We start from the raw sequence: 17,325 nt of genomic DNA, 5'->3' as shown, positions 1-17,325 counted from the left end.
ATATGATGAGATTCTTGGGGTTGTCTTGTGCAGGGCCAGGAGTTGGACTCAATGATCCTTGTGGGTCCCTCCCAACTCAGGAGATTCTATTCTATTATATTATGAACGCCAGCAGGAAAACTGGGACACCACCTGGAGTCACTGGGCTGTTGGATGGGATGTCCAAGAGATATCAGACCAAGGTCCCAGAGGTTCCTCCTGCCTGTGCAAGGTGCTTGGAGAGGTCTTCCACAGCAACATGGGATGTCTCCACTGACATAAAGAGATGGAGAGGTGCTAAATGTAGATGGGGTGTTATAAAGTGGGTTGTTTCAGCTCTGACACTGTGAATACAAGGGCTGTATGGGGAAGGATAACTGCCTGCCCATTTCTCTCCCCTCGGGCCTCTTCTCTTCCCCTTCCCCCATCCTGATGCAGGGATGGCTTAATCAACCCTTGATAAATGCATCTTGGGGAGACCTTCTACCAGCAAGAGGCTGTTCCACCCCACTAACGTTAATATTAAGCTGCTTATCTGCCCCAGGGCTATAAAACCCTCATCTCCAAAGGGGGTAAAACATTTCCACTGTTATTTATATCTGCTCTTGCTTATTGCAGCCTTATCAGCAAACCCAGCCAGCCTTCAGGGCAAGAGAGTCACACAATGGCTCCAGCAAACGAGGCCTGTGGTCCCACACCAGGACCAGCATTGCATGTTCCCACTGCAGTGGAGTCATCAGGCCAAGTCCCTGAGAGCCTCTCCACCTCACAGGGATGGCATGGCACACTGCTGATGAGTCCCTGGCAGTCCCACTGCTCTTCTGAGTCCCCAAATTAGGCACTGAGATTCACCTCCAGGATGGCCCCACCTTCTGCTGCAGTGGGTGAATGCTGGCTTTGGGACGTCCCAAAGCCTTGTGGAAAGTGGGTTTGTGACTCCATGGCCTTGACCTATGGTCCTTGTCATAGGTAGTGGAGATGTCATTTGGCTGGTGGACCTCATGAGTTGTCCTAAAGCATCTTTCTACTTTTCTTTTAAGGCCTCTGATAGCCTGCAACACAAACCGTGCTTTGAACCTCCCGGTCCTCACCCTTGCTTCTCCTACAATATTGGCATTATGACTTCAAGCGGTGAAGACAAAGTTGGTGTGACACAGAGTGAAGCTGCTTGTGCTGGTTCAATGAATTCATGGGGCTCTGTGGCTGCCTCACATCAGTATTTCACCACAAACTGGTGACCAAGCAGGACCCGGGCACGCAGAGTTACTCTTTTTCACTCAGGCTTGCTTAGCGGGTCTGAACAAGCTGAAGTCTTGGGCAACTGGCTTCCCTGTTTTCTTCCCCAACATGCTTTCATTTCTGCCTCTTCTTGGAAGTTTTTGTGCAATACGTGTTGAGTGATCAGTATTTGGACATCAAAGGAGCTCTCACTGGTCAGGGTCTGGGGCTGTGAAAGCAGATGCCTCCCACAGAAATGAGTTCAAGAGCAGAGTGTGTTGCACTGGATGGTTGTACTTGTTCCCATATCGTTGCTTGCCAGGTAGTGGGTTGGCTGAGATGGCTTTGCGTGCAAGTTGGAGAAATGGAGGCACCTGGCTCTACTGGCATGGGTTGACTGGCAGCCAATGTAAACTTTTGGGTTTGAGTTGGAGGAATTCCTGTTCTCATTCTCCTCCTGCTGTGAAAACACCCTTACTCCAGTCTAGAACACCAGCAGCTTCTTTTTCAGCAAGGGGTGAAGGTGTCCTTCCTTGTGTCCTTCAGGGCCAGCAGTGACTATGGTAAAGGAGATGGCTGAAGCCCCAAGTTGCACCGTGGGAGATTTAGACTGGATGTTGAAAAAAATTTCTTCACCAAAAAGGTGGTCAAACCCTGGCACAGGCTGCCCAGGGCACTGGTGGAGTCACCATCCCTGGAGGGATTCAAAAGACATGTGGATGTGGCACTTGGGGACATGGGTTAGTGGTGGCCTTGGTTGGACTTGATGATATTAAAGTCTCTTCCAACCTAAACAATTCTATAATTCTATGCTTCTTAAACACTAATGGAGGCTGTGGAATTATGGCATGGGTTGGCTGTCCTTCAACGCTCAACAAGCAATTCTAAAAGGTTACAATCTAAGATTAGATGTGATGGAATGATCAACACTTAATAGAATACGCAGCACTAGAAACATTGGAAAAAGAAAAAGACAAGAAATGTTACAAAGTGAACCAGATAAAACAGGAGTTTCAATAGTTTCAGTTTATTACATCATCCTGTAAAGTTGTACCAGACCCAGCTCTATCGTACGGACACTCAGGTCTTTGCCCCCTGGTGATGTCTGATCCCACTGCTCAGTTTCTGCTCTTCACGGGGAAGCGCTGCTTGACCTGGAAGTGCTCACACCTTTTGTGCCTCAGGCTCAGTCCAAAAATTGGGGTCATGTCCACCTTCTTGCCATCGCAGACACTGAACTCCAGCTGCTGGAGCAAGGTGGACAGGAACAGGAAGACTTGCCACCTGGCAATGGTTTCCCCAGGGCACCTCCTCTTCCCCAGGCCAAAAACCAGCACCTTCTCCCCATCTTCTTTGTTCACTTTGGTTCCATCAGCACTGAGAAAACGCTCCGGGTTGAAGGTTTCCGGATCCTTCCAAAGTTTCCTGGAAGGGAAAACATCAGATGTTGAGATGGTTTCTCCTGGATGCAGGTGTAGGTGGGACACTGGAAGGCGGGAACTGCCAAGAAGAACATCCCTGAATTAAGTAGGTCCCTCACCTGCTCCCTTTTCTCTTCGAGAAGGTTGACCTCACTGCTGCCCAGGAAGAAAACTGTGCAGGAAGGGTCCTGTTTGCAAACTGAGGAGGCTTTCTGCCTCACAGGGTACTTACTCGTCACGATTCACTTGCCACTGGTTGATAAACACGCAGCGGTCCTTTGGGATGTAGTAGCCATTCAACACTGTGTCCTTAGTTGTGCTGGGGAGAGAAAAGATGGAGAGTTTGGGAAGCCAAAAGATTCCTCAGGGGACTGTCAGTTTGATCCTGATGGCGCTGAAGGAAGGATGTGTCCCAGAGGGATGGTTTTGTGAGGGGCAGTTGTGTTCTCCATGAGCCATAATAAAATGCCTCAAGACCACCTCGTCCCTAGATCTCCTCTGCAAGCTCAGCCCATACCTGTGTGGGATGGTGAAGGGCAGGAAGGAGGAGTGCCTGAACATCTCCAGGATAAAGGCTTCTGTGTAGGGCAGCGTGCCCCGGTCCGACAGCCGCGGTCTCCTCTCCTGGCCGATGGTCTGGTCTGCAGGAGACAGAGCAGAGGGAGTGGGTTGGGGTCAGCCCAGTCCAGGTAGGTTTTATCCTTGGAGGACAGGGGTTCATGGGCTTACCCAGTTCTTTCTGGATCCTCTTCTGGATGTCAGGGTACGTCACAAGATATGAGAGGCTCCAGGTTAAGGCAGTTGTCACGGTGTCGAAGCCTGGGCAAAGAGGAAAGCATGAGGATGAGGTCTGTACAATACCTATCTTGACTTGCAGGCTAACCATCACACAGAGCAGTCTGGGGTGGCTAAGAAGGCAGAGGATGGCCTGGACACACAGTAAGACTTGGGGTTTTATTCTATCGCAGAAAACCTCGCTAAAATATCCTGCTCTCTCATCCTGTTTCACTCCTGGGTTGTGTCAGATTCGTATAACTTCTCTGGCATCAGGGGAGTTTCCACAGAGTAACTCAAAGGTGAATCAGTCCAGAGACATTTCTCTCAACCAGGAAAAGTCACCCTGGCTTGTGAACCTCAACTGAGCTATAAGCTGTGCCCTTTGCTTGTCCCTGAAGCCTCTTTCCAGGGCTAATTTCTCAAACTGGTCTCTAGAGGTATCCCTAGAAGGTCCAGGAAGACCAATGAGCAGGAGATTAAGTGCTTAGATACAAACTGGGTGCCTAGTGTTGGACAAAGATGGGTCAGACAGAGATATAACAGGAAGGGGCTGAGGAGCTGAGGGGCTGGTGGGAGGAGGCACCTGCTCCAAAGATGTCATTCACAAGGTTGACGATCTTCTCCTTAGGGATCTGCGTGGCAGTGTTTGTTTCCACTTTTTTCTCCAGGCACTGCTCAATGAGGGAGTCGGTGATGTCTCGGATGTTGTTCTGAGAGGGAGAGGAGACAACCTCAATGCAGCAGAATTGGCAGAGGAATGGGTGTTCCTGAGCAACCCCACCTGATGCTGGGGAAGCCCAGGGTAATATGAGCATGCTCCATTTCCCATGGCACCTATGAAAACAAAGAGGTGGTTCTCCAAAGAACCTGAGGTACAGATCAGATGTTCAACCAACAGACTGGCCCTATCACACAGGGAATGGAGGAGAAGCTGGGAAGCTCATGAAGCTATGTCAGGGAAGGTTTAGGTTGGATGTTAGGATAAGGTTCTTTATCCTGAGGGTGGTCAGGCACCAGAATCTGCCCCCCCTGGACAGTGGTCACTGCCCTAAGCCTGCCAGAGCTCAAGGAGCATTTGGACAATGCTCTCCGGCACATGGTGGGATTTCCGGGGGGTGTCCTGTCTCCACCTAAGAGCTGGACTTGATGATCTTTGTGGGTCCCTTCCAACTTCAGGAGATTCCATGATTCTATGATATTCTATGATTCTGTGAGAAGGAGGACTGGAGAGAGAGACAATACCCATTGCTTCTTGGCTGCAAGAAGAAAAGCTACTTGCTAGAGAGGGGAGGAGAGCAGGGACACTGTTGGTGCAGAGAGTCCTGCAGGCTCTTACCTCGTCATAGGTCTCGTAATGTTCTTTGACTATCTTCTGGAGGAAGCTGAGGAAGGACTTGTTGAAATCTATAAACAGTTTCATGCTGCGGCTGGGAAGGTACCGGAGCAGGGGTATAAAATCAGCAGGGTGGCCAGTACCAGCCACAGCATCAAACTGCTCAGCTGAATTCACCACTCTGAGCAGCTCCTGGTCGTTGTGCTCGTAGCGCTTGCCAAAGCACATGGCACAGACAACATTGGCCACCGAGACCACCAGGTACTGGAAAGGTTCAAAGCTCTTCTCCTCCTTCATCAGCTGCAGGAACTTGGTGACCAGGTACTCAGCCTCCTTGGAGACGTGCTCCTCCAGCAGGCAGGTGGAGGAGGACGTGGGGCTGGGGGCAAGGGAGAAGGTCTTCAGGGCATTCTGGGCCAGCTTCCTGCGGGCTTTCCACACCTCCCCAGAGTCGGGGCTGAAGGCCATGCTCTGCCCATCTGCGACATAGCGGAAGCTGTAGAGGTCGGGGCGCCCCTTGAACTCCTCTCCTTGCTTCACCAGGGCTTGCTTGATGGTCTCCAGCCCACTCAGCACCACCACGGGCCGCATGCCAATCCTCACCTCCATCACGTCCCCGTACTTCTGGCTCAGCTTGGTCAGGGCCAGGTGCGTGTCCTTCCGCAGCTCCAGCACATTCCCGAGGATGGGATAGCCCCTGGGTCCCGGTGGGCTCTTCAGCCCCTTGGGTATGTGCTGCTGGAGGGACTGCAGGAGCAGGAAGACCAGGCAGAAGACAGCAGCCACAATAAGCACCTCGGTGGCCGAGATGGCACCTTGGCTCCCCACCGGCAACATCGCAGCCTTCACCATTGCTGCCAGCAGGTAGAAACCCTAAAGAAGTGAACCAGAGTGTGGGCAAGGGCTGGCATCAGCAAAGGGCTGAGTCCTGTGGATGTTTCTGATGCTGAGACAGGGCATCGAGAACCCTGAAACACCTCAGGGCGATGGACCTGCCCAAGCAGCACTGGGGGTTTAAAGGGGCAGAAGTTGGAGACCTGTAAAGACTCCAAATGCAGTCACCCATTGCTAAAAGGGGGACCTCAGCCCCCCAGAGTGACACCCCTTCCCCTACAGAAGACCTCAGCACCCACTGGCACAGCCATGGCTCCTGCCCAGGGGAGACTGTCTTTTAAGGAGGCACAGAAAACTGCAGCTCAACAAAGCTTAGGGAAGTGGGAGGAGAGGAACAGCAGCTCCTCAGTGAATAATGGTTCCAGGACCACCAAATCCATGAGGAGTTATAGCCAGGAGGTTGGATCTGCTGGGTGGCCACCAGCATGTGGGGTCATGGGGAGTGGAGATGCCACAGGGCTGCTCTATGGGAACACACGGCTCACTGGGTGAGCAGGGATGGGGAGGGGAGACCCAAATATGACCTTCCCAGTCCTATATCCACGTTCAAACCCATACGCACATATTGTCTCCTACCTGCAGGTCCTTGGGCTTGTTCTACTGTGCAGGGCTCCCAGCAGAGATAGGCAGAGGATGTCTGGCAGCTGCCCACCCTGGGGAGCAGCAGGGACCCTCCTCTGCCTCCTGAAACTTCTCCTGCCACCTGCACCCCGTTCTCCTCCTGTCATCTGGAAGACCACGACTCTTTATGCGCTCCCCTTGTTGCACAACTGGGTGTGACCAGAGGAATATGACACAAAAGCCCTTGGAAATAGCTACCCATTAACAAAGGGGGCTGAACTTGGCTGGAGCCAGCCCAAGAAGTTAGGGAAGAGCCTTCCTCCCCTCCAACAGGCTCTGGGGGGCATGAATGGTGACTTTTCCCCCTGCACAGAGCAGGTGCCTGCCCTAGAGCCTGAGATGGGAAGGCGGGGGGGGGCCCTAGGACAGGGAATAAGAAGGGGTCCCTAGGCCCTGCTCTGGGGAGGATGGAGGATGTGCTCTCAGCATCGCTTCCCTGTGGGGTGTGGGTTCCAGCATTTCCCCAAAAACCTTTTCTGGGCTGACCAGACTGTTCCCAGCTCCCAGAGAGGCTGTCACCTCTGCAGCCACTCTGGAGGTGCTGGGAGCTGCAGGCTGTGAGTGAGGGGATGCATTTGTGGCAAGGCATCCGCATCCACAGCCCTCTCCACCCCTGGGGAAACATCTGGTAGGCCTCCATGTCCTAGGACTGGTGGTGGCAGGATCATCTGGGCCAGCAGCAGAGCCAGGCTCAGGTTAACGATTGCCCAGGTTTGCGTGAGAAGGCAGCTGGCTCGCTTCCCCTGGCTCCTCCGGGGCAAACAGGCAGTGAGGAGGAGGAGTGGCGGGGCAGAGGGGAGGAGGTGAGCTGGAGAGATAGGAGAAGTGAAGAGGCAGCACAGGGCAAGGCTGAAGCAGTTCATCCTCTCCAAAACAGCGTGACACTTGTCAGGAAATGTTTGAGCCAGAAGGGCTGCTGCTTGAGCTGGGGCAAAATTCAAGAGAATTTGGGAAGTGCAACTGGGATGAGCAGGAATGAGGCAGAGCTTTGAGGTTTGGCCCGAAGTCTCATTCAATCTTCGAAAATTCCAGTGGGAATTTGGCCCAGGTAAAAGCTGAGCTAATATTTAATAAAGGCTTTCAACACCTGGTTTAATCGGACTCATTAATAGCACTGACGCTGTTCATTAATGATTGGCAAGAACAGTTACAAAACCCTGGCTGCTAATATTCCTGTTGATAATTCCTAGGAATGTTGCAGTCCTCCCAGCCCCAGCTTCACTGGTGAGGAGGACCCTTGGGAATGCTTTTGGGGAGGCAGGCTGCAGCTTTGCAGGAGCAGTGCTTGTCTGGCAGGCTGGATCCAGCCAGTGTCTCCCAACCCTGTGGATCTACCTGGATACATTGCATGGGGTTGGGCGGGTAGAGGGCTGAGTGACCTCCCCCTCCTTCTGGCAGCATTTCAGACCTTGGTGGCCTTGTGCTGATGGGGAACTCACCCCTGTCCCTCCTGATTCATCATATCCCAAAATTCTGGAGAAGTTGGGGAGGGTCCTGGGGCCAAACCAGGAACCCCCAAGGCATTCCCCAGGACCCACCTGCCCTCTTCCACTCCTTCCCAGCCCTCCCTGGCTCCTCTGTGCTGGTTGCCAAGCCCTGCGAGGGCAGGGTGCATTCTGATGAGAACAGCGTTAAGAGCTGCTGCCTTGCATGCCAGGCAGCCTCACCCCCCAAAACCACATCCTCACCCCCAGCCACCACCCCTCGCGGAACCCTTGGATCCCTGGAACTGCCTGTGAAGCAGCCGGGGCAATGCTGCCAGCCCCCTGCCTTTGGTGGGTCTTGTACCACACTTCCCTCCGTGGGTCGCCATCCCATGGGATTGGTCATGCCGGAGTGTGCGTGAGAGGACAGACGGGAGCAGGAGGATGACGGTGCCTACAGGCATGTGCTCGTGTGGCAGGGCATGTGTGTGCACGAGCACGTGCACATACAGGAGGGTTATGGGTCTGTAAGGAGCATAATGTTTGCATCCATGAGTGTGTCCACACACATGGGTGCGCGCTGGCTCTGTGTGCACAAGGTTTGCGTGGGGTCTGTCTGTGCAGAGACACATCTGCACAGGTGCACAGGTACATGGGGTGGACACTCACACCCGCATGGGAGGGACGTGGGCACAGCCGGGGGCCATGGGCGAGGGTGCCCCCGCATGTTGGATGAGGTGCCGTGGTGCTGGAGATGTCCCCACCTGGGATTTATGAGTGTCCCGAGCCATGGGAACAGTTGTGGTCATGCCCCACAGTGTGCTCCTGGGGGTCAGAGCACTGTTCAGTGTCCCCTGGACCCCAAAAGGGGACATTGTAGTGGCACAACTGAAACCTCTCCTCTTTGCAGGGTGGGAAACCACCCTCTATCCCAGTCCTTGTGGCTGGAAAGGGCTGGGATGACTGTGGCTGTTTGAGAGGGACACAAGTGATAAGGGGGCTGCTGTCTCCTTGCAGGTGACATGGCATCCTGTGGCAGAGGGGATGCACCCCTGCTGACCCTGATGACATAATCCAGTGCTGGGGACCCCCTGCCCCCCCAACACCCAGACAGCCGTGGGGGGGGAGCTGATCCTGAGCTGATTCTGAGCTCCTCTGGCGCCGCCCTGACCCCGGGCCAGGCTCCTGGACGTGGGGCCACCGCCCTGGTCCTTTAAAAGCCATTTCCCCCCCACCCACCCGTAGCGTGACTGTGAGTGACCAGGGCAGCCCTCCCGGGTCTGGCCAGAGCCCCTTCGCACGCGATGTCCCTAATGCCACCTCTGGGACCCCCCGGCGGGGTGGGACACCCCTCGCGTATCTCCCATCTCGTTGCAGCTGGGCTGGGAAAAAGGATGCGGGAGGAGGGGGGGAGATTTGGGGTGCGGGCTGATTCCCCTTGTCCTGCCTGAAGGGCAGATCCTGACCTGTCACCCCAAGGGGCCCGGGAATGGGGGCTGCAAGCTCTGCCTGAGACCCCCTTTGGACCCCCGAGCATCCCCCCCGACGTGACCCCCTCCCTCCGGCTGCACCCTCTGCCCCATCCCAGCCCCACCTCGCCCCCTGGGTCGCTCTGTCAGCAGGGGACAGAGGTGACAAAGGGCACGGCGGCTTCTCACGCGAACCTGGACAATCTTTAACCGGGACGGGGCAGCCGGGGCCGTGACCCCCGGGGCGGCATCGCCGCCTCTTCCCTACGCGGACCCGATGGGGCTGTGGGGTGGTCCAGCAGCGTGGGGTGGGGGGAGACGCACGGAGCCGGTAACTCCCGCTTCTGCTGTACCGGGAACATCGGCGGCGGGATGAGCAAAGCCCCCGCGGAGGGGTGTGATCGCTTAAGCCCCGCGGCGGGGGGTCCACGCTCATCCTCTCGTGTTCGCGGAGCCCCGTGGAGGGGTGAATACCCCAATCCGCCCCGCTCCTGCCCCGCACCTCGCGTTCCGGGGCGGTTTTCCCACGCTCCCGCTCTCCCCACGGCTCCGGACACCGGGGATACCCCGGGGCTGCCCCGGGGCTGCGGGCACCGAGGCAGGGGGCGCGAGTGGGTGTGTATGGAACGCTGTGGGTTTTGGGGGGCCAGGGGAGCCGGGGCGCCCCCCGGCGGGGTCGTGGGGAGCCGCGGGGCGCGGGACCGGCGCCTTTAAGATCCTGCCAGTAGCGTGACTGGAGTGACCGGGGCGGTGCGGGTTTGCCCAAACATCCCGCCCGCTTCGCACGCGATGCCCGCCCCGGGTTGGAACCCACGGGCGGCACCGACACCCCTCCACCCCCCCACCCCCACGCCACGACCCATTGGGACCCTTCCTCCCTCCCTCCTCCTCTCCGCGCCGACCTCCCAGCCTCCCCTCCAGGGATGCGCGGGGGAGCGGGGATCCCGCACTCCACGCGTGGGGGGAACCCCCGGGGAGGGAGAGGGGGCAGTGGAGGGGTCCGGGGAGTTCTTGGGGAGTTGGGGGTCACGTGACGGGAGGCGGCCGGACCAATCAGAGCTTGGGGCGATGCATATAAAGCAGGAGCCGGAGGGAGCGGGCACCTGCCGCGGGATCGGGCCCCTTCGCGGCTCCGCTCCGCACCGAGGTGAGTACCCGGAGAGCCCTGACTAACGGTGGAGAGGTGTCGGGGGGCCGCTTCCAGCTCCCCCAAGGCACCCCCAAGTGATGGACAGCCCCGACGTGGGCTGTCCCCACTTTCCGACCCTCCAAATCTCCCGCAGCATCCTTCCCCCACCTATCCGTAGGTGGTTTCTGGAGGGTCCTGGATGTAATTCTCCCCTCACGGGTCTTTCCGCTGCCGTGGGCTGGGAGGGGGTCTCAGCTAGGCTGCACCCACTGCAGTGCAGGGGCCCCAACAGCCCCCCAAAATCATCACTCCGCTGGTGTCCCGTGGGGCGCCAAATCCTAGGGGAGGTGGGATTTTAAACTCAGCCTCTTCCCACACCTGCTCGGGGTTTTCTGAAGGATTTAGTCCTGTGAGGACCTCGGAGTTGGACTCGACGATCCTTATGAGTCCCTTTCGACTTGAGGTAATCTATGATTCCATCCTTTCCAACGGAGCTGGGAGCAGGGTGCACTCCTCCTGCCGCCCCCCGCCCCCGGCTACAGCCATGGTTATCTTTTGTGGCCATCAGACTTTGGGATGGTTCCTGGCAATGCTGTGATTAGTTTGCTGGCAAGCAGAGGCTAGGATGACTCAAATCAGGATCAGCTCTCCTCTAGGCAAGCGGTCTGTAAAACAGTTTGCAGGAGAAAAGAGAGGTCCTGTGATTAAGAGAGCACCTTTGCTTCCCCGGCACGCAGAGGAAAAAGCTGTGCACCTATTCCTTCCACTCCTGGCTAACAAACCCCCTGCTTTTTAGCAGAAGGAGTTTCCCAAAGGGCAGAAAATTGCAGCACCTGTGGATCAGAAGTGAAGCCCACCCCTCCTGCCCACAGTCCTGCGCAGTCATTGCTAAAAGTGTCTGAACCTAGAGGTGCTCCATGCCTGCCCCTCTTTGGTTTATTACTAAGGATTCTGCATGCCAGTCTAAAGGTCTTCTCTGGGGGAAGGGGTGTCATTGAAGGCTCTGGTGGGCTGAGGTTCCCCTTTTAGCGATGGGTGACTGCGTTTGGAGTCTTTACAGGTCTCCAACTTCTGCCTCTTGAAACCCCCAGTGCTGCATGGACAGGTCCAACAGCCTGAGCTGTTTCATGGCTCTCAGTGCCCTGTCTCAGCATCAGGAACATCCACAGAACTCAGCCCTTTGCTGATGCCAGCCCTTACCCACACTCTGGTTCACTTCTTTAGGGTTTCTACCTGCTGGCAGCAATGGTGAAGGCTGCGATGTTGCCGGTGGGGAGCCAAGGTGCCATCTCAGCCACCGAGGTGCTTATTGTGGCTGCTGTCTTCTGCCTGGTCTTCCTGCTCCTGCAGTCCCTCCAGCAGCACATACCCAAGGGGCTGAAGAGCCCACCGGGACCCAGGGGCTATCCCATCCTCGGGAATGTGCTGGAGCTGCGGAAGGACACGCACCTGGCCCTGACCAAGCTGAGCCAGAAGTACGGGGACGTGATGGAGGTGAGGATTGGCATGCGGCCCGTGGTGGTGCTGAGTGGGCTGGAGACCATCAAGCAAGCCCTGGTGAAGCAAGGAGAGGAGTTCAAGGGGCGCCCCGACCTCCACAGCTTCCAGTACATTTCGAATGGGCAGAGCATGGCCTTCAGCCCCGACTCTGGGGAGGTGTGGAAAGCCCGCAGGAAGCTGGCCCAGAATGCCCTGAAGACCTTCTCCGTTGCCCCCAGCCCCACGTCCTCCTCCACCTGCCTGCTGGAGGAGCACGTCTCCAAGGAGGCTGAGTACCTGGTCACCAAGTTCCTGCAGGTGATGGAGGAGGAGAAGAGCTTTGACATTAACCGGTACCTGGTGGTCTCAGTGGCCAATGTCATCTGTGCCATGTGCTTTGGCAAGCGCTACGAGCACAACGACCAGGAGCTGCTCAGCGTGGTGAACCTAGGCAATGAATTTGGGGATGTGGCTGGTTCTGGCCACCCTGCTGACTTCATCCCCCTGCTCCAGTACCTTCCCAGCCGCACCATGGAGCTCTTTAAGGACATCAACAGGCGATTCAACGCCTTTGTGCAAAAAATTGTGCAGGAGCATTACACCAGCTTTGATAAGGTAAGAGCTTGGGTGCCCTTTGATGTGGGTGGAGATGCTTACATCTGCCAGAGATGCTGCCTGGCAAGGTGGGGAAGAGGGTACACCCTCGTCCTCTTACCTTGCCCAGGAAAGCTCCTTGGAGCACTCCGATCTGCTCTCCGGGAGCCAGCACTAGTTGGGGGATGTTTCCCCATCCCTGTGTGTCTGTGATGTTCCTGACCCACCAGCTCTTCCCCAGGAGCACATAAGGGACATCACGGACTCGCTGATTGAGCACTGCCAGGAGAAGAGTGTTGGGGAGGATACCCATGTCCAGCTCTCCAGTGAGAAGATCATCCACATTGTCAACGACCTCTTTGGGGCAGGTGAGAATGTTTCTGAGAGTAAAGCCATGGTGCTGGAGGCAGAAGCAGGAGGTGAAGCTGTTGGGGTGAGACCCTGGCCAAGTTTGGGTGTGTGGAGCTGCTGTTGATCTCTTGGGTGCATTCCTTAGCAGTGGCCAGAGCTTTTCAGTGACAGCTGATGGGGAAATCACGCTATGGCAAACATCTGGAGTGGTGGGATCTGTAACTCCCACTCACCTGTCCTCTTCTGGTAACTAAATGCCTTTTCCATGTCCATCCAGGCTTTGACACTGTGGCAACTGCCTTATCCTGGAGCCTCATGTATGTTGCCTTATACCCCAACATCCAGAAGAAGATCCAGGAAGAACTAGGTGAGTCCACTAACCACCTTCCTCTGGGGCCAAAACCTCTCTGGTCAGCACTGACCCTAACCCTCTTCCTTTACTCCACCTCCCACAGACCAGACCATCGGCCGGGAGAGGAGACCGCGGCTGTCGGACCGGGGCACGCTGCCCTACACAGAAGCCTTTATCCTGGAGATGTTCAGGCACTCCTCCTTCCTGCCCTTCACCATCCCACACAGGTATGGTCTGGAGTGGCTGACACCTTTTTTGGGTTTTTTTTTCAGAGGTTCCATTTAGGCAGATAATCACCTCGGAATTGATTCCTGCTAGGGGGAAATATTCCCGCTTGCTGCTGTTCTGGGGTTGAATGCTTTGCTTTGAGGGTAGTTTCACTGCAAAATATTTGCTAGCAAAGGGATGGTAGATGCCTCTGGCTTTATAATTCCCTCCTACCTTGGGAGAGAACACATCCCAACCCATCTGGCATGAGTTGTGAAATGAAACTGGAATTTTTCTGCTTGAGGAGAGTATGACCAAGACTATTGAATCACCCAAATACAGTCTGTGGTATTTTCTAGCCAATCCTAAGAGCAAAAATAGGATATTGAAGGACTTGCCAGGCTTTGATTTGTCATGAAGCTGTGGGTCTCCTCTAACTTATCTTCCCACCCGTGTTTCCTTCAGCACAACAAAAGCGACGGTGCTGAACGGCTACTACATCCCAAAGAACACTTGTGTGTTTATCAACCAGTGGCAAGTGAATCATGATGAGTGAGTATTCCAAACCCCCTGTGTTCATCTGGGCTGCCATGGGCTTGCTTGGTGTTAAGATCACTCTAATCCTTGTGCCAAAAGATGAATGGATCATGAAGGAAAAGACAGATTGAACCAAAAATCACATGGATTTGATGCTGAGCTCAGCCTTGGCTCTCCTGGGCATGGTGCTGGTCCAGGTTCCACAGCTCCCCAACACCAGGGCTTACCCAATTTATGTGGTGATGCCCTCGATGCACAGGACAAGGGCTGGAAGCTCAGGCTGCTGGATAATCAGAAATCAGTAGATCCTCCTGCCAAGCAGATCTTGTGGTCTGGGTTGGTGGCTCTGGATGTGCTCAATAGGAATGGCCTGGTTCCCCCTTTAAGGGAGAAGAATGTCATGATGTGACTCTCGGTAAACTTGATAGGCTTGTGTTGCCATTGCTGATAAACAGTTTTGGGAATGAAAGGGGGTCTGGAAACCAAAGTCCCATCTTGTCTCTCCACTGCTCCCCAGCAGAGTCCCTCCTGTGGGGAGTAAGGATTAAGGCTTGATACAGAAGGTGGTTTGCAGACTGGGTATTTTGGATCAGAAGCTCAAGATATTTGTATCCAAATACCCCAGCAGCACAGAAACCTCCCAGTATTCCTTCTGCTCCTGCTGCTCTGGTGAGCATGAAATGGGAATGCTGTCTTAGTGCAGAGAGGATTCCCCATATCCAAACAGAAATTCTCAGCTAAGACACTGTTAAATCCCACCTGGCACCTCCCAGCAGCCAAGCTGGGACAGATTGGGAAGTTTTGCTGGGAGGAATCAAAGAGAGGAAACCCTCTGGTCTCCATCCTTCCTTTTTGAAGGGCTGCTGACTGATTTCTGTGCTGAAACTGCAGGATCTCTGGTGGTTGCATGCAGAATTAAATCTATCTCCAGTATCTGCACAGGCAAACACAATCTGAGCTTGGAACAGAGGTTTCAATAGACTGAGCTGATGGAGTCTGACACAGAGTTGGCATTTTAGATCAGGAATAGAGCTTGCCAAAGGTTTTTTGGATGGTGGAATGAGATAGCACTGCAAAGCTCCTCTCTGCAAGGAGATTTTTTTGATCACTGACCCCATCACAGTGGGTGAAAACTGTCATGGGCTAGAGCCCCTCTGCTCTGGAGACGGGCTGGGAGAGCTGGGGGTGTTCAGCCTGGAGAAGAGAAGGCTCTGGGGAGATCTTAGAGCCCCTTCCAGTGCCTAAAGGGCCTCCAAGAAAGCTGGAGAGAGACTTTGGACAAGGGCCTGGAGGGACAGGACAAAGGGGAATGGCTTCCCACTGCCAGAGGGCAGGGTTAGATGGGATACTGGGAAGAAGGTCTTCTCTGTGAGGGTGGTGAGGCCCTGGTACAGATTGCCCAGAGAAGCTGTGGCTGCCCCATCCCTGGACGTGTTCAGGGCCATGTTGGACGGGGCTTGGAGCAACCTGGGATAGTGGAAGGTGTCCCTGCCTGTGGCAGGGGGGTGGAACAAGATGAGCTTTTAGGTCCCCAAACCATTCTGTGATTCTATGATAAAACAGCATCCTCAGATGTGTCTCTTTTCTGCCCCAGGAACCTTTGGAAGGAACCCTCAACCTTCAACCCTGAGCGGTTCCTCAACCCTGCGGGGACTGAGATAAACAGGACAGAGAGTGAAAAGGTCTTGTCTTTTGGCCTGGGGAAGAGGAGATGCATTGGGGAGACCATCGGCCGCTGGGAGATCTTCCTCTTCCTGACCATTCTGCTGCAGCAGCTGGAGTTCAGCCTCCGCCCCGGGGAGGAGGTGGACATCACCCCTCAGTACGGACTGACCATGAAGTACAAGAAGTGCGAGTGCTTCCAGATCAAGCAGCGTTTTCCCGTGAAAAGCTCTCCATAAGCCACCAGAAGAAGGAAAGCCAGCCCTCAGCACCAGACAGCCTGCTTTTGCTAAGGCACAGCCCCTTGTTGTGTTGCTTCACTGGAGGCTTGTTCCTCTCCTGGGGATAGGAGCAGGGTGGGATAAAGCCGGCCTTGTTGGGCTCTTTGCAGCGCCTGGAGCCAGCTCCATCACCCTTTCCCGCATGGATATTCACCAGAGGTCCAGCACTCATGCCTCTTGGAGAGATCCAGGGGGATTGCAGCCCTGTGGTGGGGAGGAGGATGCTTGGGGGTGGGAGAAGCAGGGCGGGATGTTGGTGGGGTGTCCTCTGCCCTGAGCTGGTGCTGCGATGGACAACTCCCCTCATCCAAATATAAATAAACCTCAGAGAAACCTGACCAGCCTTATCTCACAGGGGGAAAGCCTGTTTCCCAAAGCCTTCAGCTCTTTGTGCCAATGGGAATGGGTGCTTCCCGCTGCTCCAGGTGCCTTCTGAAGGGCTCTCAAGGCTGCACCAGAACCCACTTGAAGAGGACCTGTCCTGTGTGCACCCACACACCTAAATTTCCTTGAATGTTAACTCATGAAGTGAATTCCTGAATGTTTCTACCAGTCCTTCATGGCAGACTACTAGGAAAAATAAATATGTCCATAAGCAATGCTGCTCATAAATTGAGATATTAACTCAACTCCTAACACAAAGCCTGGAAAATATCAAGGAACTGGGAAAAAGGGACAGGAAGGACAGAGGAACAGTAGGACAGTTCTGGCTTTCAGACTAACTGTGTATTTGCTGCTTTTTTAATTAATAGGGTTTTTTCTTATCAAGCAATAGATTTCTATACCCAGACTAATTAAAGGAACAAGGATTTGAGGACTGCAGAAGGTGCCTTATGCTGCATTCTGTTTTAGCCAGTGGGAAGGTGAAGCCTTATGGCAAACAGAGCAGCAATTTCTGCTTGTTTGTACTTGTATGGAATGCAGCCATGTGCTGTGATAGAAACCACACAATATTTCTAACCCAATAAATGCTTATCTGAAAGTTTCTTGAGTTTCTTGCTGGTCTTATTCCACTGGGAAATGATTTTTAGGGTGAAAAAACACCCCACACCTCTCTATCATCCTTAAAAATCTGACTAGATGTTTCGCATCAGGTTTTTTTCCTATGGGACATGAGTGGGCTGCGACACCAGTGGCATTGGGGGAAGTTTTAATCCCCATGGGAGCTGACTCTGGTCCTCCTGCTGTCTAAAGTCTCAGCTGGGATTTGCAGAGAGGTGATGCCAAGCTCTGGATCAGTTCAGGATTTCACTAAAAATCAGGACTAGCCTTTCTAGCCCCCCCCCAAAATGGAATCAATAGGTCAGAACCAGCCTTTCAGGGAGCAATCCACAGAGGGATGTTTCATGCCATCACCTGCTCTGCTTGTCCCCATCTTGGAGCACAATTAAATCCAAAGCTTTGCATAATTTCCCTTAAAACAAACAAAAAAGGCAATAAACACTAAATTTCCATGCAAATAATGAGTACATGGAAAATTAGGGTCTATGCATCCCTGAAATGGCATCCCTGCAGGGATCAGCCTTTTGGGGTTTCCAGCCCTGTTGGACCATAGAGTTATTTTTAATTTTGGTGTTGTGGTACGGAAAGCTGCTCT

The 17,325-nt window shown here is 54.4% G+C and overlaps 2 protein-coding genes across 2 annotated transcripts; one reads left to right on the top strand and one right to left on the bottom strand.

The window, feature by feature from the left end:
• Positions 1-2,204: 2,204 nt before the first annotated feature.
• On the bottom strand, positions 2,205-6,323 carry LOC113974673 (cytochrome P450 1A5-like). The gene is made up of 7 exons (XM_027698029.1): positions 6,199-6,323; positions 4,732-5,601; positions 3,979-4,105; positions 3,348-3,437; positions 3,136-3,259; positions 2,851-2,937; positions 2,205-2,622 (listed from the first exon to the last, which is right to left on the bottom strand). Exons 2-7 carry the CDS (start codon positions 5,578-5,580, stop codon positions 2,316-2,318), a joined length of 1,584 nt encoding a protein of 527 aa, XP_027553830.1. The 5' UTR covers positions 5,581-5,601; positions 6,199-6,323; the 3' UTR covers positions 2,205-2,315.
• Positions 6,324-10,189: 3,866 nt separating this feature from the next.
• LOC113974663 (cytochrome P450 1A4-like) lies at positions 10,190-16,714 on the top strand. The gene is made up of 7 exons (XM_027698000.1): positions 10,190-10,283; positions 11,490-12,359; positions 12,580-12,706; positions 12,967-13,056; positions 13,145-13,268; positions 13,714-13,800; positions 15,380-16,714. The coding sequence occupies exons 2-7, from the start codon at positions 11,511-11,513 to the stop codon at positions 15,684-15,686; spliced, it is 1,584 nt and encodes a 527-aa protein (XP_027553801.1). The 5' UTR covers positions 10,190-10,283; positions 11,490-11,510; the 3' UTR covers positions 15,687-16,714.
• Positions 16,715-17,325: the final 611 nt, after the last annotated feature.

This window comes from Neopelma chrysocephalum, unplaced genomic scaffold (genome assembly GCF_003984885.1).
Source record: "Neopelma chrysocephalum unplaced genomic scaffold, ASM398488v2 Primary Assembly neopelma1_124, whole genome shotgun sequence".
Classification (NCBI taxonomy): domain Eukaryota; kingdom Metazoa; phylum Chordata; class Aves; order Passeriformes; family Pipridae; genus Neopelma; species Neopelma chrysocephalum.
This window is presented reverse-complemented; position numbering and strand designations above follow the sequence as displayed.